This window comes from Pelobates fuscus, chromosome 5, assembly GCF_036172605.1.
Source record: "Pelobates fuscus isolate aPelFus1 chromosome 5, aPelFus1.pri, whole genome shotgun sequence".
NCBI lineage: Eukaryota > Metazoa > Chordata > Amphibia > Anura > Pelobatidae > Pelobates > Pelobates fuscus.
In genome coordinates this window covers 205,639,589-205,666,856 of record NC_086321.1, presented here as the reverse complement: position 1 = coordinate 205,666,856, position 27,268 = coordinate 205,639,589, and the positions used below count along the sequence as shown (strand labels likewise).

General features: G+C 39.7%; 1 protein-coding gene across 1 annotated transcript in view; it reads left to right on the top strand.

The window, feature by feature from the left end:
- Positions 1-27,268, top strand: part of AOPEP (aminopeptidase O (putative)) — a 579,895-nt gene that overhangs the window by 60,449 nt on the left and 492,178 nt on the right. The window contains exon 3 of the mRNA XM_063454969.1: positions 8,280-8,446. Within this exon, the coding sequence (XP_063311039.1) occupies positions 8,280-8,446 (167 nt within the window). The remainder of the gene's footprint in view (positions 1-8,279; positions 8,447-27,268) is intronic.

The following is a 27,268-nucleotide window of genomic DNA, read 5'->3' as shown; positions in this document are numbered from 1 at the left end:
AGTATGTCTGTGTGTATGTCTGTGTGTATGTCAGTATGTCTGTGTGTATGTCACTATGTCTGTATGTATGTCAGTATGTCTGTGTGTATGTCAGTATGTCTGTATGTCTGTGTGTATGTCAGTATGTCTGTGTGTATGTCAGTATGTCTGTATGTATGTCAGTATGTCTGTATGTATGTCAGTATGTCTGTATGTATGTCAGTATGTCAGTATGTCTGTATGTATGTCAGTATGTCTGTATGTATGTCAGTATGTCTGTATGTATGTCAGTATGTCTGTGTGTATGTCAGTATGTCAGTATGTCTGTATGTATGTCAGTATGTCTGTATGTATGTCAGTATGTCAGTATGTCTGTATGTATGTCAGTATGTCTGTGTGTATGTCAGTATGTCAGTATGTCTGTATGTATGTCAGTATGTCAGTATGTCTGTATGTATGTCAGTATGTCTGTATGTATGTCAGTATGTCTGTATGTATGTCAGTATGTCTGTGTGTATGTCAGTATGTCAGTATGTCTGTATGTATGTCAGTATGTCTGTATGTATGTCAGTATGTCAGTATGTCTGTATGTATGTCAGTATGTCTGTGTGTATGTCAGTATGTCAGTATGTCTGTATGTATGTCAGTATGTCTGTATGTATGTCAGTATGTCAGTATGTCTGTGTGTATGTCAGTATGTCTGTATGTATGTCAGTATGTCTGTGTGTATGTCAGTATGTCTGTATGTATGTCAGTATGTCTGTGTGTATGTCAGTATGTCTGTGTGTATGTCAGCATGTCTGTGTGTATGTCAGCATGTCTGTGTGTATGTCAGCATGTCTGTGTGTATGTCAGTATGTCTGTGTGTATGTCAGTATGTCAGTATGTATGTCAGTATGTCTGTGTGTATGTCAGCATGTCTGTGTGTATGTCAGCATGTCTGTGTGTATGTCAGTATGTCTGTGTGTATGTCAGTATGTCTGTGTGTATGTCAGCATGTCTGTATGTATGTCAGTATGTCTGTGTGTATGTCAGCATGTCTGTGTGTATGTCAGCATGTCTGTGTGTATGTCAGTATGTCTGTGTGTATGTCAGTATGTCAGTATGTCTGTGTGTATGTCAGTATGTCTGTGTGTATGTCAGTATGTCTGTGTGTATGTCAGTATGTCTGTATGTATGTCTGTGTGTATGTCAGTATGTCAGTATGTCTGTGTGTATGTCAGTATGTCTGTGTGTATGTCAGTATGTCTGTATGTATGTCTGTGTGTATGTCAGTATGTCTGTGTGTATGTCAGTATGTCTGTGTGTATGTCAGAATGTCTGTGTGTATGTCAGAATGTCTGTACGTATGTTAGTATGTCTGTGTGTATGTTAGAATGTCTGTGTGTATGTCAGAATGTCTGTGACTGTCTGTGTGTGTATGTCAGTATGTCTGTATGTATGTATATATGTATGTATGCCAGTATGAATTAATGTATGTCTGTGTGTATGTATGTAATGTCGGTGTATGTATGTGTAAGTCCTCATGCATGTGTGTCTGTATGTATGTTAGTATGTGTCTATCTGTCACTATGTATGCCTGTGTGTCTGTATATGTGTGTATGTCTCAGTATGTGTGTGTCAGTACGTATGCCTATATGCGTGTATTTCTGTTTCAGTATGTGTGTGTGTGTGTGTGTCTGTGTCCTGTGTATCAGTGTGTGTTTTTGTGTCTGTGTGTATTCCTGTGGGCGGGATTTGGAGGCGGACCCTGTGGGCGGGATTGGAGGCGGGCCCCAGGGGGCCCAGACCCTGAGCTGAGTTAGGGGCCCCAAAATTTCTGGTGGCGGCCCTGGTTACGCTTGTAATGTGTATGGATCATAAACGTGACTGGAAATACCTGTTTAGCTGAGCATAATGATGGGAAGCATTTAAAGATGATTTCAGAACTGCAACCAATTGAGAAATTTGGGTCAAATGTATTTTAACACATGCAATTGTTTCTGGAAACTTTCTAAATGTTCTGACACCACTTTTCATTCCCTATAAGGGCAAATACAACAACAAACAAATTGGGACTAACCCAAAGCTGGCAGAGAACCACTATTAATAGGTGCCAGCCAATAGGTGTAGAGAGGCCACTTCCTACAGAGAGCCATTCACTGCCCTGGAAACCCCAGTCAGAACCGCATTCAGCCTTGGCTTACTCTAATAAACTATTACAATTTCCTGGGTTCTTTTTTCTTTTCTTTTCAAATGCTAACCAACATAGTTGGGACATGTTTTTAATAAGGAGTGTGAGATTATGACGATCTGAGATAAATGTTTCCTCACATGGCATGATTTACATTTTGCCTGTCTGTATTTGACTGCATGCGAGCAAGAAATAGTGTGATGCCTATTAAATTTAAAAGTAACAGGAAGTATCTGCATAAGCATGTTTTTGGACTGTTTTGAAATTCCCCTCATAACTCAGTGCTAAATATCTGTATTATTCCAATAACTTTGTGAAAGTAATAACTCATTTTTTTTTTTTATAAATAATGTTAATACATTAAACTGATTTCCATATATATTTTTTTTGAAGCTCTGAGGTTATTCCAGCCTGCATTTGACCCTTTGATATGTACAGTTAAACCATAAGGAAAAAATGCCAATCACTGCTCTCTTATAAAAATACATGGAAGAAGCACTGATGTGGAACATGAAGTTATATAATTATAATTTTTGAAAATATCGCCAGCAAATTCCGTAGCGCTGTACAATAATGTCATGATCTCACACATCTTCAATCCTCATTGATGACAATTTAAAACCTTGTCCAAAGTGTGCAAGAAGTGCTTAAATGACAGTGGTCACAGTGGCATTACATATCACTGTGTAAGTCTGAGTAGCATTTATTGTGCATTCTAAGCTCTTTACCTTATGTTCAAGTTAAAATGGATACTCCGCGCACCATCACAGCTTTATCTCAATAAAGCTATTATGTTGCAAGAAGGTCCTTCTTACCATAATAGATTAATGAACGGCTTAACTCCAAACTTGAAGAAGGTGCCAGATTGCTCTACCACTCTAGTGCTTTCATTGTCCGAGGCTTCAAACAAGAACTGCTGCCGCTGATTTTTTTAAAGAACTCCCCACTAGCTCCCCATTCAGAAAACAGAGTGAAAAGGGTATGCATATCTCTTTATCACTCAACTTTATGAACAGGGAGCATGAAGCTGAAATTCTCAGTTGAAGTGGTCCCTGTAGTGGTAGTGAATGTCCTGTTATCTAGTTACCCTGTGCAGGATTAATTTTATTTAAATATATATATATAGTTCTTAACACTAGGTAAATTCAACCACAGATAAACAACAACACACAACATATTACACCATGTCATGATTTATTTAACAAAAATAAAGCCAAAATGGAAAAGCTATGTTTGAAAAAGTACACCTTTACTACTTCCAAGTAAAAGGCTAAGCAGAAGACAGGTGCTGCTAATCAAATGCCCTTGATAAATTAATCATCAGCAAGTAATCCGCAATGATCTTAGTGAAGCGATTGTAGCTGCCCATTAAACTGGGAAGCATTGTAAGGCATTTTACAATGTAAATCCATCATTCAAAAGTGGAAAACATTCAAGACAGTTGCCAATTTTACCAGGAGTGGATATCCAGCAAATTCACCCCAGATCAGACCATGCAATGTTCAGAGAAATTAAAAAACAAAAAACAAAGAGCTACATCTCGGACTCTACAGGCCTCAGTAGCCTGTTAAATGCTTATGACAGTACAATTAGAAAAAGACTGAACAAGTTTGGTTTGTTAGGAATGGTTGTCATGAGAGCCTATTCTCTCTCAACAAAAAACAGGGCAGCATGGCTTAGGTTTGCAAAGTTGCATAAGAACAAACCACAAGACCAAAGTGGAGATGTTTTTTGCCATAATGCAAAGAGTCACGTTTGGCACAAACCAAAGTATTCTAGAGTCAAATATGAGACCATCGGGGGCGGAGCTTGACCGCTATGCGGATCAGATGTGTCCAGCAACAGCTCCCACGTCTACCTGATTATTGTGGACTATTCCTTGTCCACTTACCTGTAATGCCCACTGCCAGCAATCATCTTGTTCGCGAGGTGACGCTGCACCTAGGGGTACCTGTCCCGAGGGCCTCTGTTGCTGAAATGCCCGCCATGAGGCTTGTGGCATACTCGTGTGAGAGCCGTGGGGAGACGGCCGCTCTCCTGGCTCACAAAACGATCGGGTGTTCCCCATATACCGCTACCGCACTCCCCCTCCCCCCCCACATGGACCGGCAGGGGTTATCCCAGTCCCCACTGATTCACCCCTTGTGCCCTGCTCGGCTACCAGCAGCCTGCTCATCACGAGTGCCGACTGCAGCACAGGCTTCCAAAATAGCGACCAAACACACTGAGCGTGAGCTCCCACAGCCCGCACCAGCCCACCTGCACACAACAGACAGCCTCACACAACGCAATAATGCAGCCTTCAACCGCTTCTGGGCGCAAATAGAGGCTCACCTTCTGGCGGAGTGGCTCGGAGCAGAGGGAAGGAGCATGGTGGAAGAGAACAGGGTGTGAACAGACCCCTTCCAGGCACACTAATAAGCACAAGCGTATGACGATCTTCAAAGGCCCATCCAGGCTGAGGGCCAAACTGGGAACACTCCCCCGGTATCACCCACAGAGGCTGAAGCCCCAATGCTGCAGGCGGCGAAGTAACACCAGGAGGGGCGGCTACTCCTGTTACGGGAAGTCTGTGGAACCATGATGCAGGCCCTCATCATGACCTGGAGCAGGAGGGAGGCCTCTCTCTACGGCTGTGTGGCAACACTCCACCGGTGTCCTTACCGACCTCCAAGTACTGGCATTGGCTGAGGATGGACTCACTGTGCAGGACTTAGACAACTGCATCCTGCAGTCTGCCAAAAGGCAATTACCATCACCTTATAAACCTGTACCATTATTCATCGTTATGTGCCTAGCTATATACTAAGTCGCAGCCATGACTTTCTTTTTCTTTCCTCTCCTTATACCATCTGAAGTGCTGAGGGGGACGGGGCGACATAAAGTGGGTTACCCTTGCAGCTGAAAATAAAGGCTCTAGAGTGGGGGGACACAGTGGTAAACCTAACTCGTAGTTGTCCTACCTAGCACAGTATACCTAGCATGTTATGCCATGACATTTCTGTTAATAGATTCCTCTTTTGCAACTGTTACTAGTCTAATACTATCCTTACCTTTTTGTGTCACTTTACCCCACTCCCTCTAGCATGTAAGCTCATTGAGCAGCGTCCAACTTGTCTGGTTACAACTACATGACTGTTCGTCCACCCATTGTAAAGCGCTGCGGAATTTAAAGGCGCTATATAAATAATAACATAATATAATAATAATAATAATTTCTAGCAACACATAAGCCTATCCTAGCATGTTATTTCATGACGTCTCTAGCTACACAGCAGTCTATTTAGCTTGTTATTTTATGACAGTTCTAGTGACACACAAGCCTAACCTAGCATGTTATTTTGTGATGTTACTAGCTACACATCAGTATATTAACAGAATGTACCCATGCGGAATGCCAATTCTTGTTCCTATTATAAAATTGTGCATGTCCTCTATACTACCCCAAGTGAAATGTGTGATGCTATGCCTGAGGATTGCTGTTGGGGTACCTCAAGCCTGCCTGTTATAATCTAATGCACTGCAAAAATACAAAATAAAAATGTTTTTGCAATGGCCCAGTCAAAATCCAGACCGCAACCTTATTGAAATGCTGTGGCCAGACCTTAAGAGAGCTATGCATACAGGGCTCGAGTCCTGCAGGAACGCGTGGGAACAGCGTTCCTGCACCATTTTTACAGCAGGAACGCTGTTCCCACTGTTCCTGCAGGCACTCAAGGGGCGGCAGAAAATGCCGCCTCAAATGCCCCCCATGTTCCCCTGTCATGGGGGGGCCCACGAGGTGGCCTGATGGCCACCTGATGGACCACCCTCCCCCCCCCGGCGGGTGCCTTTCTCCCTGTCTCCCTCTCGCCGCGCGCCGTTTGCTGATGCTGGAGGCCGGAATATGACATAATATTCCGGCTCCCAGCCTCAGTAGACAGCCTGTGCGGCGAGAGGGAGCAGAGAGAACACAGCTCCCTCGCCGCGTCTAAAAGGGAGCCAGGCGCCCATCCCATTGGACGCCAGGGACCAGTCCACGCCAGCTCTCCAGGTAGGGAGGCTGGGTGGACATTTTTAATATTTACAAAATTATCATTTGTGAGTGTATGTGTGTCTGTGAGAGTGTGTGTGTCTGAGTATGTGTGTGTGCGTCTGTCAGAGTATGAGTGTCTGTGAGTGTGTGTGTCTGTGTGTTTGTTTCTGTGAGTGTATGTGTGTGTGTGTGTGTGTCTGAGTGTGTGTGTGTGTGCACGCGTATGTATATTTGCATACGAGTGTATATTATTTTGGGGTGGAGAATCTTGGGTGAGTTTCCACACTTTATTTCCCAGGACTTGACCGCTGTATGCATACAATGCCGAATGCCAGCAAACCTCAATGAACTGAAGCAATATTGGGACAAAATTCCTCCACAACAATGTGAGACACTGATAAAGTCCTACAGAACATTATTACTTCAAATTATTTCCGCTAAAGGTGGTTCTACAAGCTATTGAATCACGAGGTGTACTTGTTTTTCAAACATGGCTTCTAATTTTTGCTTTATTTTTGTTAAATCATGACACGGTGTAATATGTCATGTGTTGTTGTTCATGTGAGGTTGTATTTACCTAATTTTAAGACCTGCTAAGGAACAGATGATATTTATTTATTCAAAATACACATGCATTTATTTATCTCTTCCACTACAATAAAAGGGTATGCACTTTTTTGCTTTGATGTGCTTTGCAGAACTAAAATTAAATACATAAAGCTTCATTTATCTACATTACATAAAAGTTATCAAATTGTAGAGGAATCTCTCTGCCAGGGACACATTCCACCCATTTACAGTCTGCAAATGGGCTGGATAATGACAGTCCCCTTCTGTTTCCAAAAAGTAAAGGAAGTATTAAAAATTATACCATTCCAACAGCCAAGTGGGGGGAGAGAAGTGTATGTGTTCTTTTACATGCCCCTTAGCATCACATTGGCATTACAGAGAGTATTTCTTGTATGTGAGCATTGTGCTTAAATGCAGACACTCTTCATACATTCTGTTGCCATTTTAGTAAACTGCACCGGTAGTGATACCATATGAGTCCTTAAACATACATTCAAGCTGACTATTTTGACTATTTTAGTTGATCAATTTTTGTCACAAGTACTGTAAATATAAACTGTATTTTTGTTTTCATAGTAATAGTTTAATTCATGTGTAAGATTTAAAAAAAATTGTAGGTTTACATAAGTTTAATTCTTATGTTTTCTTAATACTATATATTAAAATCATTTCAACACAACATATTTTTTAGAGTCTTATTATTATCTATTTGGATACACTTATAGCAGAAGTAGCAACGTCTGAGGACTTTTAGTGTTTGCAAAGAGTCTGACGGTGACATCCCCGCTGAGGGTCCGGTGGCTGGCACGGGGTAGAAGTAGGTTCTAGATGGTGTGCCTCTGGCAGGTCCTCTTCAGCATGTGTAAGAGTACCGCATTGAGGTCTATGGAGGATCTAGCAAGACCTCGGTATCCTTCATAGACAGAGCCACTTCCCTGCAGCCATCACTGGTGATGGCTGAGGGTTGTGACACTTCTAGACGACAGTAGCTCCACCCAATGTCTATAAGTGTCAGGTGTAGGAAATATACAGAGACAAAATAGTCCCTACTTTGTCTCAGTATATCTCTTGACTGGATTGGAATTTCAGTGAAATTAGTACTTCACGAAGATTCTTTGAGATATAAATTCTTCAGGGGGATGTGTGTGACAGTGCCTCTTTAAATAGCGGAGAGGGACAGATTTTGGTTCTGGTTTAATAGTTATGAACCACTGCCTACACTATGGCTTTGATAAGTCAGACATTTCATAAAGAAACGGCCATATAGCTGATTGTTGTGTCTACATGTTCCTTGAGAAATACATTTGGAGCCTTAACCTTTTGTCACAAGTGGTACTTTGTATGGACCATTTCTTACAGTCAAGATCATGCCTCGCAAGTGTCCTTATTTAGTATGGAAATACCAAATTGTAGGCACAAAGCCTTCTGTCTTTCTTTTCTATCCTAATAGCCCTCTTTTTTACTATAGCTAGATGAATGGCATTAAAATAAAAATGTTGCTGTTTTATATTTCACTGATGCTTCTTTTGTTTTTCAATTTAGGCCGTGTGTTTATACAATTGGATCTCCCATTAACAACAGAGCACTGTTTCCATGTCAAGAGCCACCTGTGGCAATGTCAACCTGGCATGCCACAGTCAGAGCTGCCAATGGCTTTGTTGTTTTGATGAGTGGTGAAAATGCTGCTGTTCCTAAACATTGCCGTGGAGGTATGTTCAAGTGTTACATTTTTCTACAGGCACCTGTCCACTAGGGGCTGATTGTTTTAGCTCTTATAATGTGCAGTTTTGAGCTTAAATAGTATGGTGTAAAGAGATACCAAGTACCAAGAGCCTTGGCCAGTTGGTCTGTAGCCCAGCGAGCCATAATAGCAGACCTGCAGGGACAGTTAAAGAGATTGAACAACTCCTGGCCCAACTTTTCCAGTGTCTCTCTTTTAGGCTGGACAGGAAGTGGAAGTGATCACATCGCATCTGCTCACTAACAGCCTCTCACACAGGAGGAGCTTGGGGAATTTGTATTGTATGTCATATTATTTTGCAGACCTAATGTCCATTATAGAAAACTAAGATGCATTTTTGCCTGCTCCCTCCAAGAAACAAATCTATCTCCTTCTTTTACTGGTGCAAATCGAGCATGTTCAGTTTTGTATGGGTTGGTACCTTCAAGATTCTGACATTTAGCTCTTTGGAAATTCTTCTGATCATGCGTTCAGCCAGATATCTACCAATTTGTAGTTCAGTCCGAAACGAGGCTCCAAATCGAATGAATACCTGTGGGATAATTATTTTTACCTTCATATATTCATCAAATTATATGTCTTAAATTTCATCATAAATAGAATTGGGTCGTGTAAGGTTTTTCTAGCTATAAGTGAAAACTCTTTTGCTTCTTTCTGAGATATCTCCCTGTTCTTATAATTTGAGAGGGATGAGGGAATCTCTTTTCAGTGAGTATGAACATATAAATAATATTTTAAATAATAAAAAAATTGGGGAGAGGGATGAGGGATCTCTTTTCAAAGTGGCCTAGTAATGGTGACTGCTACAGTCCTTTATATAGATTGTCATTGCAGTGCTTGGGTGACTTAATAAAGCCAAGCATCACTATTTGCTTTTAAATCTAAGGATTTAATAGACTAGTCAGACACATCAGAGTATAAGATAGAAATCTGCTTAGTGGAGATTCCAAATGGGTATGCAAAAAATAAATAATTTCACCAAAGTTGTTCATATCACTTAATATAAGTCACTATTTTTATGGATGAAGGAGGAAACAATATGATTTTTGTCCACTAGGATAGAACTGTAGGGAGAGTTACATCTTTTAGTGGAGACTATCAGGATCTATTATAATCTATCATATTATTAAGTAAGAAAGAAAGAAAGTTCAATAAACCATGTTTTTTTCCCTCCTTCATTTTATTGTTCAATTTTTTGTTTATGGTTAATATATTGTTGGCTTTGTTTATCTATCAACTTTTTGATTAATAAGTTAATGGAATTGATTTTTATTATGTCTTTAGTTCATTGATCATTTTGAGTATGAACACATAAATAATAAAAAAAAATTGGTGAGAAGGACGAGGGATCTAGATTACTGGAGTGGTCTAGTAATAGTGACTTAGCTGCTACAGTCCTCTGTATAGATTGTCATTGCTGTGCTTGGGTTACTTAATAAAGCCAAGCATCACTATTTGCTTTCTGTGTGCTTTTTCACATTGTGACCCTGTGATAGAGGAATTCTTTGCAATCCAGCACAATGCTTCTTGCCTTCTTCACTTCTCACATGGTGGACATATCCAAAGCTCTATATAATGTGAAGCACTGCTATTACAAGATTAATATTAACCTTAAATTGTGGCATATAAAATAGGATTCACCAGCATGGTCCAAACCACTCATGTATCACATGAGTGCCCACAGCGCTCTATTGAAATAAATAAAAAAAAAAATGGAAGGGGAAACCTGTTTTGAACTTACTACAGGCTTACAGTGCTTGGAGGTGTTGAAATGCCCTTGAAGACAAATATCTGTTTTCCCTGCTTGGAATGTGTTTTTGTAGTTAAAATACTTTATGAAAAATATCACATATGAATTAGCCATTAAACAGTCATTTGGAATTACTATCTGAGCCATGTCCCTTTCATGGGTTTGGATATTCCGAATATCAGAATTGTGTTTTTAAGGCTAGCGTTACAATGTAGCCTGTATTTGTGATTTCTAGGGTGATGGCATGAGCAGAAATATGCTCTGCCGGATGAGAAATTTGACATGGACATAAAAATATTTGGAGCAAATATAAAAACCACAGTTAAAGTATTTACTGGAGCTATGCTCTAAATGATTTTAAATACCACAATGTGCATTTTAATATTCTTTCTCTGTTAACATAGGTGTCAGTTTGCATGTGTAGTTTTAGGCATTTTGCAAATACATTCTTGAAATCCGTTTCTCCTATCATTTTCTGAAATTGTTCAGTAGAAGCATGCAAAATATAAAGTAGAAGTAGAAGCATGTAATGTACAAAAAGTGCCACTATAAAATTTAAAACCAGCAAAACAGCTTTTTTGACACTTAAGGTAAGGCTAGCAAAAGCCACATTGTGTGCTTTCCCTGCAGATGCATATTTGCTAAAGGTAACTCTGTAAGAATGGGCAACATTTGGCCAGATGCATTCAGTGTTTGGTTTAAAATGATTTAAAATCTGGACCAAATACAGGCTTGTAGTTACTTACTGTGAACAATGTTCAGATTGTTGCAGTCCAAATGGCTTCAAAAAAATGTTCTAAATTGTAAACTTAGGACTATAGAACATTATATAGCAAATGTGGAAGGCCGAAAGAATTGCTTGTTTGTGCTCATGTTGATGTCTCACAGACCAACAGATATTAATATCAATATTAGTACAAAGTGAAGTTAATACTATGCTTTCCACCTATGCTATAGCATCTGTTCTTGAAAACTTGGTCAACAATATTTGTAATGGGATATTAATTGTGGAGAAAAGTTGCAAAAATATTTGTGAATATGATGGCGCTTCTTATATGATGTACATAAACCAATGAGAACAGCAGCTGCAACACTCTGTGGGCACCCCTGTTTTTACATACATCAAGTAATCATTTGACATGTGAGCTGTGCAGACTAGACGAAAAACAGCCTGTAATAGTGGAAAAGTGATTGAAGGATGAGGGTAGAAATGGCGCCCAATGGATTCTGCACCGGTTTATTTTGGAGCTACATTAAAATGATATCTCTCCTGAAATACACACTTCCAGAATTCTGAAGAAGCACAGTGAGACAATGAGTGGATGGTAAAGTCATACCTTGTAGCTGAAAGGAGTGGGCTGAATGTTCCACAATCTAGTTTAGAAGAAGCACAAGATGTGGATATGAAGACAATGGTATATGGAATGTATAGTGCACAAGATTTTAGGGATCCTACTGATGTACCTACCAACAGAGATATAACATACTACAATATGACAGCCTTTGAGAAAGGCGCTTTGTACAGCGCCGAAACGCGTTAGGCAGACATGCAGAGAATTTAGATGATTTTATAATCACAGTTTTCTCACGATTTTTCACTTCACTATGTTAGGGGTGTTGTATTAGGACAAGAGGAGCTGGGGCCTGTTTGGAGATCTTTTTTGGAGGGAATATGGGAGCTGTACTATTATTACTACTAACTGTTGGCTTTCAGCTAATAGACTAAGAGTGTTATACGACTTTACTAGCCTTGCTTTGACAAATCAGTGCATACAGCACTGTGGATAGTTCCAAGAAGTATTGAATTCGTTTATATTCAACAGGGGAACATACAAGTATCCCATATCTACACTAACCACCAGTCAGTGCATACAGCACTGAGGTTAGTTTTAAGTAGTGTTGAGTCTGTTTATATTCAATAGGGGAACATCAAAGTATCCCACATCTATACTATCCACCTAGTGCTTTATGTTACTACCCTGTATTTAGCTACAAAGGTGTGACCAATTGTATTTTTCTGCACTATTTTAAGTTGCAGTACCCTCTTATGTTACTTTGTGACGGCCATATGATCCACCTGTGACCTCTAAGCAAGTATTTAACATTACCTGTTGCTATATCTTGAAGTGTTATATTGTTAAGAGCTCTTTGGCTCTATACCTCCATACGAATACACACTTCTGCAGTCCAGGGTTAAGGGTTTGGCTCTGTTACAAATTCAGCCGGGTAGTTAAGTGTACAGTGGTACCTCCCAATTGTATTCCCCAGGAATGAGTATACATCTAGAGCACTTTTGCCTAAGTTGATATCTCATCCATTACTCCCTGAGCCCATTTCAATCTCCTCTTGCACAGTTTTTGGGTGATTTTTTATTTTAAGTATCCACATTTTGTTGTTCTATTTGTTCATGATTAAGTATACCTTATTAAAGATTATTAATTTTAGCAGGCTTCTGAGATCCGTATCTTACTTGTGTTACCTAGACCTTGGGTCTTAGGCATACACTACCTTTACTGTTCTACTGTATATAATACAAGGGTTACCCCCTACTGAGATACGATCTGGACACACTTACTTTATCCCCGCAAGGGGGTACTTTCTTTTTCTAAAGCATACTACAATATTGCCTGATATAAAGAAAACGCAATTTTTCCGGTTGCACTCACAAGTTAGAGATGATAAGAGCACCTTATGCAGGGCCGGATTTAGATGAAAAGAGGCCCTAGGCTATTCCACTTATGAGGCCCTTTCACCTCCCATTTTTAAGTTTGTAAATTACATGAGAGACAATAAAATACATCATTACTGTGATATATATCAATATGTTAAATGAAACATGTTGTGATTGGTACTAACCTTTATAAAAAATGTGGCACGGATAATAAATTTAAAAAAAGTCGAGATGAGGAGAGGGGGGGTGATTGTGAGAGGGAGGGGGTGATGAGGAGAGGGGGTGATTGATTGTGAGAGGGAGGGGGTGATGAGGAGAGCAGGGGTATTTGTGAGAGGGAGGGGGTGATGAGGAGAGGGGGTGATGGTGATTGTGTGAGGGAGGTGGGTGATGAGGAGAGGAGGGTGATTGTAAGAGGGAGGGGGTTGATGAGGAGAGGGGGGGTGATTGTGAGGGAGAGGGGGGTGATGGTGAGAGGGGGGTGATGGTGAGAGGGGGGTGATGAGGAAGGGGGGGTGATTGTGAGAGGGGGGTGATGAGGAAGGGGGGGTGATTGTGAGAGGGGGTGATGAGGAGAGGGGGGCGATTGTGAGAGGGAGGGGGTGATGAGGAGAGGGGGGCGATTGTGAGAGGGAGGGGGGTGATGAGGAGAGGGGGGTGACTAAAAAAATTACCTTAAATCCCTGGTGGTCCAGTGGGGGCTGCCAGGTGGTCCGGTGGGGTCCCTGGTGGTCCGGTGCCCCTCATTTCCGGTCTGCAGCTCCGCAGAGCTGCAGACCATGGATCTCGCGAGACCCAATCAGAGCGTTGCCGTGGTAACCCGCGGCAACGCTCTGATTGGGCAGTGCACGCGAGATCCATGGTCTGCAGCTCTGCACATTGCGGAGCTGCAGACCGCCGGTCTCGGCGATCGCGGCAGGAGGGGCATTGCAGTCTGCCCCGGGCACCCCCCTAGTAAGTGGCACCCGGGGTGGACCGTCCTCCCTCCCCCCCCTTAGTACGCCACTGGTCATATCATATGTGTAGAATTTCTCCTTATTTTTGGTTGTGTTTTAGTGTTCACTGTTTTTAGAATAGTGTAATTTTAATTTTGCTAACAATTTGAATGTAGGCCCCTCTTGATCTTGAGGCCCATGGCTGAAGCCTAGTTAGCCTATAGGAAAATCCGGCCCTGACCTTATGGGTGCCACCCACGATTTCATTAGGGGGCTCAAGCTCCTCCTTCAGGTTTGTCTCCGGAAATGTCCTTTTAAGTCACAGTCAGAACAGGAGATTACACTGTGCTATGGAAGAAGTCTTTGTATGCCCAGTTCTCCTGTTCCACAAAATTCTCTTTACAGCTCTATTCTGGTTCGAGTTCTGGTTACAGGAGATCCCCTGATGATTGATCTGTCTCAAAGTTCCTTTTTATCTATACATACATACAAATATTTTCCATTTAACGTATATTGGCCAACAAATGAAATGATTATTATGTGACTGACTGGTTCTAATGATAGCTGAGAAGTTCTGAGATGAACACAATAGCCCTTGTTTACTCGTTGATGCAACAAAGTCTACCAGAAATAATACGCTAATCTGAAGTAGACAATGCTTTGAAGCCAGAGAGAAGAAGCCTGTCTGAGTGAGAACTAAGCCAAAAAGGGCAAGCAAAAACAACAACCTTCATGAGTGTGGAAATAATTCTGAGATGAGTCATTTTACTGGAATCTTGTGACTTGAAACTTGTTTGTCATCACAGTGAATCAGAAGATTGAAAGCAGTCCAGACTAAGCAAAAGCCTGTGGTTTCTATAAATTTTCTGATGTGGTTTATCTGTACCTAGGCTTCGTATAATTTTCTTTATTATTGTTATTGTTTTGATCATTATTTATTTAGGATGCTCTAGAATACTGTGTTGCTCTGAGTGAGGAACAGGTATGTGAAGAAACTCACGTTAACGTAGTATGGAAAGTTCCCCTCGGGAGACAACTTGACGCTTGTTATTATAGGATTAAAAAAGACAACCTTGTTCTCTGCATGTGTTAAATATAGGGTGATCATATAACTGTTTTAATTTGAGACGCTTATAAAAAATAAATAAAAAGCATACCTCAGGTTTGCACCGGATAAAATGAATATGGAAAAGTCCCTCGCATACCTTACAACCCTGAAGTCAACATTTTATAGCAACTATACTCTGTTAAACAACATTGCAGTTTAACACCACATATTACTCTTTGTTTCCTATGACTGTATTAAGTGTGTTCTGTTGCTCATTCCCTAACACCTGCTAGCAGATTTATTCCCATTGCTGGTGAGAAAAAAACCTCTGATGATGATCCTACTGGCACATTGCTTACTTTATCACGCCCATTAGAAATGTATGGGGGGAAAAAATCTTCTCATCACCATGCATGGAGAACCAGAAAGGTGGAAAGAAATAACTAATAATAGGTTCCCTCATTCTAGTATTGTCACTCTCTGGTCGAAAGTGTAAAAAAAAACAATCCCACCACCCCTCTCTTAGGTAGGCAATGTTTCCCATGCTATCTCACCTTTAAATTAATCTCTCTCCACACACTTCTTAAAGAAACACTATGGGCACCATAACAACTTAATTCCCATTAACTTGTTATGGTGCATGGATTGTTCTTTTAATAGTCCTATGATAAAAAAAAGTTTGATTTAGCTAACATTTAGTTAACATTTCATAAAGTAACCTTATTTTTTTTAACTTGCTCTTGCTGTATGTGAAATGTCATTTTCTTAAAGGAACCTTCTACGCCCCAATACAGCCTTATCTCAATGAAGTTCTTTTGAAGCACAAAGTGTTAAACTAATTTCAAATGGTTTAAAACCCAATATACTCCCCATGCACCCATCCTCTCTGAGAAGCATTTGGCACCTTTTACTGGCTGATAGAATTGTCTGACGCTTTCGCCCTATCACTGGTACTAATTCACCAGGCTAAAAGAGTCTGGTAACTTAGGACAGGGACTTCAGAGATCTTAATGTTTGTGCCGTTTGCATCATATTGATAAATATCCTTTCATTTGCTTCATAGAGCATATTTTACCCCACTCTTCTGATACAAAGGGCAGTAACTTTCTCAAATGCATTCATTAAGAGGCAAAACTGAATTGATGTGCTGCTGCCCACCTGTGTCTTCCTTAGGGCAGCTGGTATGGGTTCTTAGGGACAGTGTTCTCCTTGACATTCAGGTGGGCCTCATTTTGTCTTCTATTTGTAAAAAAACAAGATATGTTCACATAAGAGGGAAAATCTCTACTTATTACTGTTGCAAGAATGTTATTCTTAATATGTGGGATAACAGCTTCTTGATCCAAGGATACATCTGACTGCCATTCTGGGGTCAAGAAGGAATTTTTCCCTAGTATGTTGCAAAATTGGAAGCACTTCAAACTGGGTTTTTTGCCTTCTTTTAGATCAACAGCAAAAACAGATGTGAGAAAGGCTGAACTTGATGGACGCATCTCTTTTTACAAAGGAATAAGTCCTGCGCTCAAACTCCCATTACTCCTGGGCGGCAGCAATGACCATAGTACGCATCTCTTTTTAGCCTATGTAACTCTGTATGTAACCTGTTCAGTTTTACCTTCTTTCTTGGGTGGAATCTAATAATCTACACTTTGTGGTTTGGTTCTGCTCTTGTTTATGCATGCCAGCAGGACTGGAGTGAGAAGGAACTGCCATGTTATGAAACAATAACAAACTTTACTTCTTGACATCAGTGCACTCGTGTACTGTCATGGTTGCTCGCTTTTATTAATCATACCTACCTGTAATAAAAAGATTAGGAAAAAATGTATAATGCTATCATATTCCCCTCTAATATGCCCTTTTCTAGTCTAAACAAAGACTAGCTTTTAAACATAATTAAAATTCTGAGTTCCCCGTCTCTCAGGTTGACTTACTTGATGGCAGTGATACCACCGTAGCTGATTAAAAGAGGTATTCTCGGAAGTCAATGAAAATATCTGTCATATTTGCTATCATGGCTCACCAGCTGAGTGTAACTCTGCTTAGTTAGGTTTGTTATTTCTTCTGTGTAAGCTTTGAACCCTTTAAAGGGACTCTCCAGTGCCAGGAAAACAAACCGTTTTTCTCGCACTGCAGGTCCCCTCTCCCTCCCACCCCCCATCCCAAGTTGCTGAAGGGGTTAAACTCCCTCGGCGCAGGGTCAGGGTCCGCCCACGCTCCTACCCTGCCGACATCATCCGGCAGGGGAGACCTATTGCATGCGCGGCCGCCGGAGGGGGAGGAGCTTTCAATGCTTTCCTATGGGGATTTCAGTGACGCTGGAGGTCCTCACATAGCGTAGACAGCCACTAGAGGATGAGTTAACCCTGCAAGGTAGAGATGATAAAGAGAGTGTCCCTTTAAGTAAACATTTTGCTGGCCTTCTTGGCACATAATCCCAGATACACACTCAAAGATACAGATTCCCAGCTACACACATGTACTCCTAAATAAACTCAAACACACATTTGCAGACACACACATGTGAATACATAAATAAATGCACACTTTCAGACACACATAAAGATTATCAAACACTGCCAGATACACACACATACACATTGCCACACACAAATCATAGGAAATACAAATTACTCTACTCTACTCACATATTGCAATTTGTTTACTCAAAGCATTTGCTGTTGTGAGAGTCCAATAGCAGTTTGTGCACAACATTTTTGAAACAACAAGAGTACATGTAATGTAGTTGAGTCCAGCAGTTACATTTGTCCATCGAATTCAGCCTTTCTCACATCTGATTTTGCTTTTAGTCCAAAAGAATGCAAACAACCCACTTTAAAGTGCTTTTCAATTTCACAACAAGCCCCAGAATAGCGGTCAAATCTTTCCTTGCATCATGGAATATAATAAAAATTATATTCCTGAATATTGTGTTTTTGCAAGTATTCATCCAGTTGATGTTTAAACATCTGTACAGACTCTAATAAAACCATCTCTTCAGGCAGACAATTACACATCCTTATTGAAACCTTTCCTTTACCGTTGACAAAATCTCCTTTCTTCCTGTCTAACTGCGTGACCTTGTGTCCTATGAATAGATTTACTGACAATGGTTTGTATTGGCCCCAAAACATGTTTGTATATTGCTATCAAATCCCCTCTGATGTGCTGTATTTTCTAAACTAAACAGATTTAAATTAGTCAACCTTTTTTCATAACTAAAATGTTCCAATGTTCCATTCCTTTAATGAATTCACTGTTTCTAGTGCCATAATATCCTTCTTTAGAACAGGTCCCCAAAATTGCACAGCATATTCAAGGTGTGATATTACCATTAATTTATAAAGAGGCAAACTTATATTTTCATGTGAAAATTAATGTCAGTTGTTATACATAACGAAACCTTTTTGGCCTTAGCAAGTGCTGATTGACATTGCGCATTGTTGCCTAGTTTGTTGTCTTTAACAATTCCCATAGCCTTTTTGTGTGTTGTTATCCTTAATTCACTACCGTTTAGGGTGTAAGTCGCTTGTGCAATCTTTGCCCCAAAGTGCATAACTTTGTATCTATCTTTGCATTTATCTACATTAAATGTAATCTGTCATTTGAGTGCCCAGCCCCCCACTCTATCAAATTCCCTCTCTACAGACTTTTGTGTCATTGGCAAACACTGAAACATGATTTTCAATGCCTATTTCAAGATAATTTATAAATATGTTAAATAGAAGCGGTCCGAGAACAGAACCCTGAGTTGTTACCACTTGCCACTTTTGTCCAGCTTGAAAATGTATCATTAATGACAACTCTCTGCACTCTTTAAGTCAATGTTTTACCCAAGAACAAGAAGTTTCATCTAGACCAATTTCTTTTAGTTTGAAGACTAACCTATTGTGTGGAACCGTATCAAATGCTCTGGCAAAATTCAAGTAGATCACATCCACTGCAACACTGATCTATGCTTCAGCTTACTTCTTTGTAGAATACAAATAACATAGACATATTTTAGAATAATATGCCAACTATTTACTGACTATTATTTCCGAGTAATACATATATCAATGCAGTGCATATTTGCACAGGGCATAGGTGCTTTAATGTAGCTGAGTTCGTCAGTTATTTTACCACTCTGTTGTGTTCTAGAAAACCATTGATTGCTCAGTTCAACTCTGGCGTTGAACCCTGGTGTAAAGTATGGAAGGAAATTACTCCAGAGGGTCATGGACAGAGAATCTAAAACCCAGAACAAAGGATCGAAATAGCTAGAAACTCATTATAGCTGTGGGTCTCACATGTATCAAGTGACAAACAAACAGTATCCTCATGAGATGTGCATAGAATGGTTGTGCAATATCAGTTTTTGTTTTTTCTTTAAACAAAAAAATGGGCGTAAGCTCTGAGCAGTTGATATCCTTTCACTTTTGTAAGTGCATGTGAGAATATCAAGGTATGCCTGGGAAATTCCAGCTGTTGCGTGTCTGTATTTCCTAGGTTAATGTTTGCACATTCTCTGCTTCAATCATTTTCCAACTGGTGGAGGAGTAATTTCCATTGGCCAGTTAGGCATGAATCCAAGTTGGATATTGAGCATTCTGAATTGCACAGTTCTTCAGTGATCATTGCATGTCTCACTCCAAGCATGAATGCAAAATACACAATATATAAAGGTCTCAACAACAGATCTATGCTATTATGGGAAGTCAATAGTGAGGCTTAGATGATATATTTACCACATCTTTTAGTGCCTGTGTTAGGAAGAATTAAGAATGAATGATTGAATAAAGCTTGCTCACTGCATAGAAGAATACATGCTTAGACCTTTCTACACTGGTGTTTTTTTTTTTCAATCACAAATTGTTGGTGTCTATGAATGAGAACCCTGGAGCGGCTCTTTGGCAATGCTTGTGTTTTCATCTGCATGTTTCTTATAATGCTCATACTGTCCTTTGTATTCACTCATATACATTCCTGCACATGTTGTACCTGAAGTATCCATTCAACATATCAGATTGAAGTCGTATACTGTATGTCTTCTTATGCAGCTCTCACTATTACTGGTTTTCTCCACTGGGCATTTTACATTGCCTTAGAGGTTTTCTGGTCGCATCCAGATTGATGGAGCTGTTCTTTTCTTATTCTCTATACTTCTATTATTGTAATGCTTTTCTGTTTACATTGCACTTTTTTCTTTTTTTTTTTACGTATTTGAAAGAGAATGTTCTCACTCTTCTACTTCCCATCTTATGATCCGTGCAGGTCTGTTTACCCTTGGTTTTTTATTTGTTGTTATAATGATAATTAATTGACTAACAATACTGAAAAATGTGAAGAAGAAAAAAAAAACAACAACAACCCTGAAGAGCCTCTTACCGGCGAACGCACGTCACGGCTCCTACCCTAAGCCTCATCCTGCAGCTGACTTTCTACCAGACCTCCATGCGTTATCACGCCACTTGACTTACCTACCTGACACTGCAGTTTGCAAATTCGTTTTTTTGTCCGGTTCGAACAGTGAACCTCTAGATTGGGCATTCATATCCTAGACACTCTGGTTCACCATTTAGATTACCGGCCTCTAGATTTTAGTTTTTAGACTACTGGCTAGTGCAGCAGTTTCTAGTATTTACTTTAGGTGCCCTCAAAGGCACAGACTAGCAATCAGACGATAGGTGCCCTTGAAAGCACAGTAATTGTCACTGTACACACTAGCTAGTATTTGCTGTTTACTATCTCTGTGTTCCTTGGTATATCTTTATCCTTTCCCCTTGTTTTTGGTTCGTTTCTCTATTCACTGATTTAGACTTGGCTATTAGCCTAGAAGGTTTTAATAATATAATAAAAGTTATTTTTTATTTTACATTCAGCCACTGGACAGAGTACCTCCCTCCTATTCCTCATTAACTATTTAGGGTTACCCCATCTACTCTCTCTCTTGCTCCCAAAAACTGCATTGATATTTGCTTGGTTCCACTATACCCAGTGCTATAAATGACTTCTGGAGACATCATACAGTAACCTAAATACACGATTCCGCACTATACATATTTTATATTACATACATTTTTTGTAAGGCTTAGAGTTTAGACATGGGTTAGTGTTCTTTAAATACTTTTTTAACTTAAAATTTGTCAAACCTTGTTTCTTACATTTCCCCATCCATTGGAGGTCTCTTATCTTCTACACTCCCCTACCATCTCTTCTCTCCAGCACAACTCCATGTAGCAAGGCTGCACAGACCGCGGTAGAGGATCTTTTCTATCCTCTACCCAGTCTGACCGGAAGCTGTTCTTTGCTCCCAGCAAGATTCTCCCAGGAGAACCTCTACTGGCCATGCTACATTAAGTGACTGGCAGGTGGAGGAGTGTTGAGCGCTCTTCTCCTCCAGTCACCTGGAGATTGCGCCTGTGCCACCTTATGGCTGTGCCAGCCCGCTTTCACTGACCTCTATATGTCTAATTTTCATCAGATTTTTGGACCAGTTTATTAAATTTTACAGTTTTTTTCTTCTTTTTCATATTTTATGCTTAGGCCTTTCACTGAAAGACAAAATATTCCAATGGTGATGTACGTACTGATAACTAGAATGTGTACAAATGAAAATGTACTTGCATTTTCTAGAGCAGGACTTGCTCTAGTGTAATAGGTGGGTGGACTGTTCTGGTTTAAGAGTAGACCAAATTAGGAGAAACGTATGTTCCAAAAATTCAACCGTTCCCTTATATTGTGTTTTGGTTACAACATAATATCAGTTAAGGAAATAGCTCCTTCATAGTTACTGAAATCTCTTATGTGTTGTAGAGATTGTAACATTCTCTAAATAGGAAGCCAGCATAACGTCAATTTGGCTTCCTCTTGGCCACAGGGATGCTGTATATTGGCAGCCAATTTGAAGTCATTCTACTTTGTAAGAAACTGGAATTTCTCTGATAGGTGTCCTGGGATGTAGATCACCTTACTGTGACTCTGTTGCTAAAACACTAAAGCAATATATAATGGAGATGATGATACATGTAACAAAGTGTTCCTGTAGTTTATGGCAACTTGCATGTAAGACATTGATTTCCCTGAAATTCTGCTGGAAACTGCTTTTAGTGTCAAGAGTATAATCACCGAAATCAGCATAATTCCAGGGTAGCTATCTAACATTATCATATTTACAGGACTCGGAATACTAGACTCGGACCCTTTTATCATGTCAATATCAACGGGAAGAGAGTAAAAAATAAATTTGTGTAGACACAAAAATATCAAGTTACATACATTAGAAACAAAAATGTATATATTACACAAGTAATAGCAATTATAATAATTGGGATAAACAATTAATTCTTTAGTGTATGATGATAACCTCATGGAAATTTAAATAAGCGAAGGCAGACAGAAAGCTTTCAGATCATAAGATGATGATTAAGCAAGTGCTTTACTTTGCGGCAAATTTCAATGCATGCATGCATGAGCTATAAACTTGTAAGCTCTTGTGGAAAAATCTCTTCTTAGTAGGAGTGCCTGGTCACAAAAATGCTTGGGATCCGTATGGGCATATACAAAAAACTGAGAAACTCCAATAATGCAACTTGTCACAATAATGAAGTGCTATAATTGGAAGAACTTATGTAGTCTTACTCACATTTAGTAGAACTTAAACCAGCTCTAGTGTAGTGCATGTGCAGTGGTATTAATCCCCACCAGATCCGTCCCAAGACATTGTGCTGCCTGGATCCAAGTATGAAATGTGGCCCCTCCCCCATCCCCTCCCCCCCCCCAAATAAAAACCCCAACAACATTAGGTAGTGTACCTATGTGGGTGTGCAATGGTGGTGTCTCTAGGTGGGTGTGCTGGGTATGAAGTGTGTGTCTGTGTGTGTGCTGGGGATGTAGTGTGTCTGTGTGTGCTGGGGATGAAGTGTGTGTCTGTGGGTGTGCTGGGGATGTAATGTGTCTGTGTTTGTGCTGGGGATGTAGCTTGTGTCTGTGTGTGCACTGCAGCCAATAAATACACTTATATATACACTGTGTCTGTGTATATGCATGTGTGTCAGTGTTTGTATCTGTGTGTCTGAATCTGCATGTATGGCAGTGATTGTGTGTCTTTATATCTGCATGTGTGTCAGTGTGTCTGTGCAACTGTATGTGTGTCAGTATATGTATCAAAAACTGACACACATGTAGATACTGACACACATACATATGTACAGACACACTGATACACCTGCAGATACACAGACATACAGATACACATTACACACATACAGTATACAGACACACACACACACAGATACACACTACACACACAGACACACAATACACACACTACACATACACACATGCAGATACACATACATACAGATACATATTATACACATACAGTATACACAAACTACAGACACACACACACACACTACACATACACAGATACACACTACACATACAGAGACACATTGCAAACATTACACACATACAAACATAGATACCCACACTACATACAGATACACACACACTACACACAGATACACACACTACACATACACAGATACACACACATTACACTCATACAAACAGATAAACACACACGGATACCCACACTACATACAGATACATACACATACACACATACAAACACACAGATACACACACATTACACACATTAGAAAAAGTAAACCACCCAGCAGGTTCTTACCTTCTGCTGGCTGTGCATGGTGGGAGTTGGGGGCCTGCTATACCGATCTGGCCCCATCCTCGCTGCTCCCTCCTCCTGCTCCCACGCGGCTGGCACCGCCGCCAAGGGTTGGGAAATCCTGTTTTAGATTATGACAAGGGCGGCAAAAAGCCGCCCCTGTCAGAGTGCCATCTGGAGCCATGGCTCCAGCACGGTCTATGGACTGGCCGACCCTGATCCCCACAGCAGATGTTACAGCAACGTAATGTCCCTAACTCCCAAAAAGCAAGGAGAAGCGACAATAGTGTTCTCCAGATAAAACAAGCCTGGAGTAAATATAAAAGTAATTTACTCATATTTGATTGAATAGATGGACTGCTCAATAAGTAGAGCTTAGGTTGTATAATCCCCACCTGGGGTTCTTTGGTAAGATTCTACTGGAACAGTAGACAGATGCCAGGCAATAAAAACAGTAAAACCAATTTTACAAAAATGTGTTTGCCACACTCACAATTATAAAGTAGCCAATTGACCTATATTAAAACAATATTACAAATAATCCACAATGCATTTCACTCTTTAGGACATTTTCAAGTGCTCAGACACCCCTACTAAGAAGAGATCTTCCCACAAGAGTCTGTGTTAAGCACAATTAATACCAGACATAACGTATGAAAACTTGTAAATAGAATATTTTGGGACTGCTTTTATAAACCTGGTACCCCTATATTTAAGATTTTTTCTTTTTTTACGTTGTTAGATTGTGTTGCACATTCTTTTTGGTTTTATGTCAATAGATTTATTTGGCCATAATACATATTTGATATTTGGCGCACTCTGTTCCTTAATTTCATGGCTTGTTTAGTCTTTGCCATTACATGTTTGTTTTGCTCCATGATATGCTATTTTGAATTTCATATTTCTAGTTGGTTCTTCTCTAGCTTCAAATGACTGAAGTGGTTATAGTGCTTGGAGTAACCCTTTAAATTTTGGTGCCCAGAGTGTTCCTTTAAGCTGAGGAGGTCATTTACTGCAGATGAGCTGCAGTTCATATATATATATAAACAGTTAATTTAAGAATCTTTAAACATAATATATATTGCATATACTGGTATTATGAATTTATTTTATTTTTAAAAGCAGGAATCTCAAGGGGTGCATGAATTGATTTAAAGAGACACACACTGTTTAAATAACACTTCCTAATTCATATACCATATCTCTTGCTGGGAAAATTCATTCTAGATGTCACATGCACCAGCTGCAGGTGAAACCTGAAGGTGTTTCATAGCTAATTGGCAGGGGAATGCTTCTCTTGCATTCATCTTTAAATTGCAAGGGAGCTACTTAACCCTAGGAAGGATGAATACAGATTTTCATTTTTTCCCCATCATTAAAGAAGCCAGAGTTATATTTTCTAAAAGTTTTCCAGCCTCTATAAAGTTGGATGAAATTAAATATGTCAATTTTGGGGGTCTAATAATGGGCTATTTCTACGTAGTCTTCTGAATATAATGCTTATGTATCATACCACTAGGAAAAACACCCTTCCCTATTACTAATGCATAAGTGAACATTAAAGAGGCACTATAGTCATTAGAACCACTAAGTTGTGGTTCTGGTGTCTATAGCTTGTCCCTGCAGTCTTAGCACTGTATCTACTGGCTCGTAACAACTTTAGTGGAAGTCACTCAGATGGCCACTAGAGGTGCTTCCTAGTCCAGTGCTGCACAATGTGCGTCACTGGTGTTCAGCATCTCCACGCTCTGCATGGAGATGCTGAACATTCCAAATTGAGAGACCTTGATTCAATGCATGAGGAGATGCTGACTGGCGCAGCATGGTGTTTTGCCGCACGTGACTACAGCCTCCTATGGAAAAGCATTGGATTGGCGATCTCATCAGGTTGATGATCTCAGCCATGGAGTTGGGACCAGTCGCGGTGAGTAAAATCACCTTTTCAAAGCGATCTAAGGGGGGTGGGGAGCTAATATTCTATTTCAGCACTTTAGTGTCAGGAATAACTATTTAGTATTCCTGACACTACAGTGTTCCTTTAAAAATAAATTATCTCGTCATATTATTATCTGTTAATCAAATGGAAATTGATACAAATGTTATGACTGCAAAAATATCACATTTTAAATATGTAACTTAAAAGCTGAAAGTTTCAAAATATAGATGATAAATATCTTGAATAACTGATATTAAAAGCTAACCGTTGGTGTAAAAATAACTAATGGTGAAAGAATCTACGGAATGTAATGGACAATGCGGAGTAGAAAGGAATATCGTTGTACACACAGTATGGAACCAGGCAGATTTCTCTTCCTTTTTATTGTTAAAATTATTTCGGCTTTTAATAACAAACTTTATTTCCTGATACTTCATGGAAATATAAATAAAACGTTGTTCCGCTATATAAACTTCCTGCCCTTATAACCTATTTTAATGGAGTGGATTTTAAAAGCAGAATCTTCATGACCTCCCTTTAACTTTTACTACTCTGAAACTAAAAATAGAGTAATACCGTTTTTGTGTTAGCAGTCATTGTTGATAAGATATATTGTAAGTGTGTGTGTTTGAATTCCTGAATATACTGATGTGCACTACTCACACTTTATTAAAAGAACACTCAGAGAGTGTACTCTTTTTTGCATTTTACCAAGAAGTGCAGACTTTAATACAAACTAGTCATTTTTTTAACTGGAGCTCAACTTAAGTGGCCACAATTGCCCAGAGCACTGCCTTGCTAATGTGATGTATTTTTCCTTGCAAATACATTGCATTGAGCTGCATTGGAAAGTCTGTGATTGGACAACCACAGAAAGTCTGGGCTGGGTTAGAAGGGGAGGGTTTGCAAAGATGGCAGACAAAAGATTTGCAGCTTTTGAACTGTGCTTTTAAATATTCTTGAATGGAAAAAATGCATAATTAAATGCATGCATGTTTAAAATGTGGCTATATCTACTAAATAGTGATTCGTATTGATGTTTGTATTTGGGCAGTGGAATGTCCCTTTAAGCAATAAAAGGCTATTTTGTACCTATAAGGACACTTACAAATGCATTACCCTCAGATAGATTTTTGACCTTTACATACATATACGTATATATTGTATACAGAGTTATACCATAATCACCAAATTGTAGCTAATTGAAATCTGAACTGCAAAATTGAGGCAAAAGTAGCTGTGATTACAAATGAGTTGACTTACTCCAAACCAGCTATTGTTGCCTTAATGTAGCTATTTAAATTTAAGTTAACTATATTTTGTCGTATATTGAAAACACCCATATTGTATATAGAAGGAAGGGTAAATAAACTTGGATAGACATAGATTAGCAAGACAATACTGAAGACCTAATGTGCCAATAGTTTTATATAGGACTGATCTATCCATTAATGTGCATATGTGAATGCAATTATGGGTTTACATATGCCGCAGATTATATTTATATATTAGAATGGCTTATTTCATACCTGCGATCTGCAGGTTTGCTCCTGTCTACTACCTGAGCCAGAGAGCCAAAACTCTCTGTCTGAGCTAAGTCCTGTGCTACAGGGCTTAGCTCAGGAGATCTACCAAAAGTCTCCTAAACAGGATATTCCAGCTCTCTTGCTGAGGTAGAGTAGTGGGGGACCTCAGGCAAGTAGACAAACCGTTTTAACTACCATTAAGCTACTTTCAATGAGGGGAGTCAGGGCATTCCTGGCACCAAAACCTCTACAT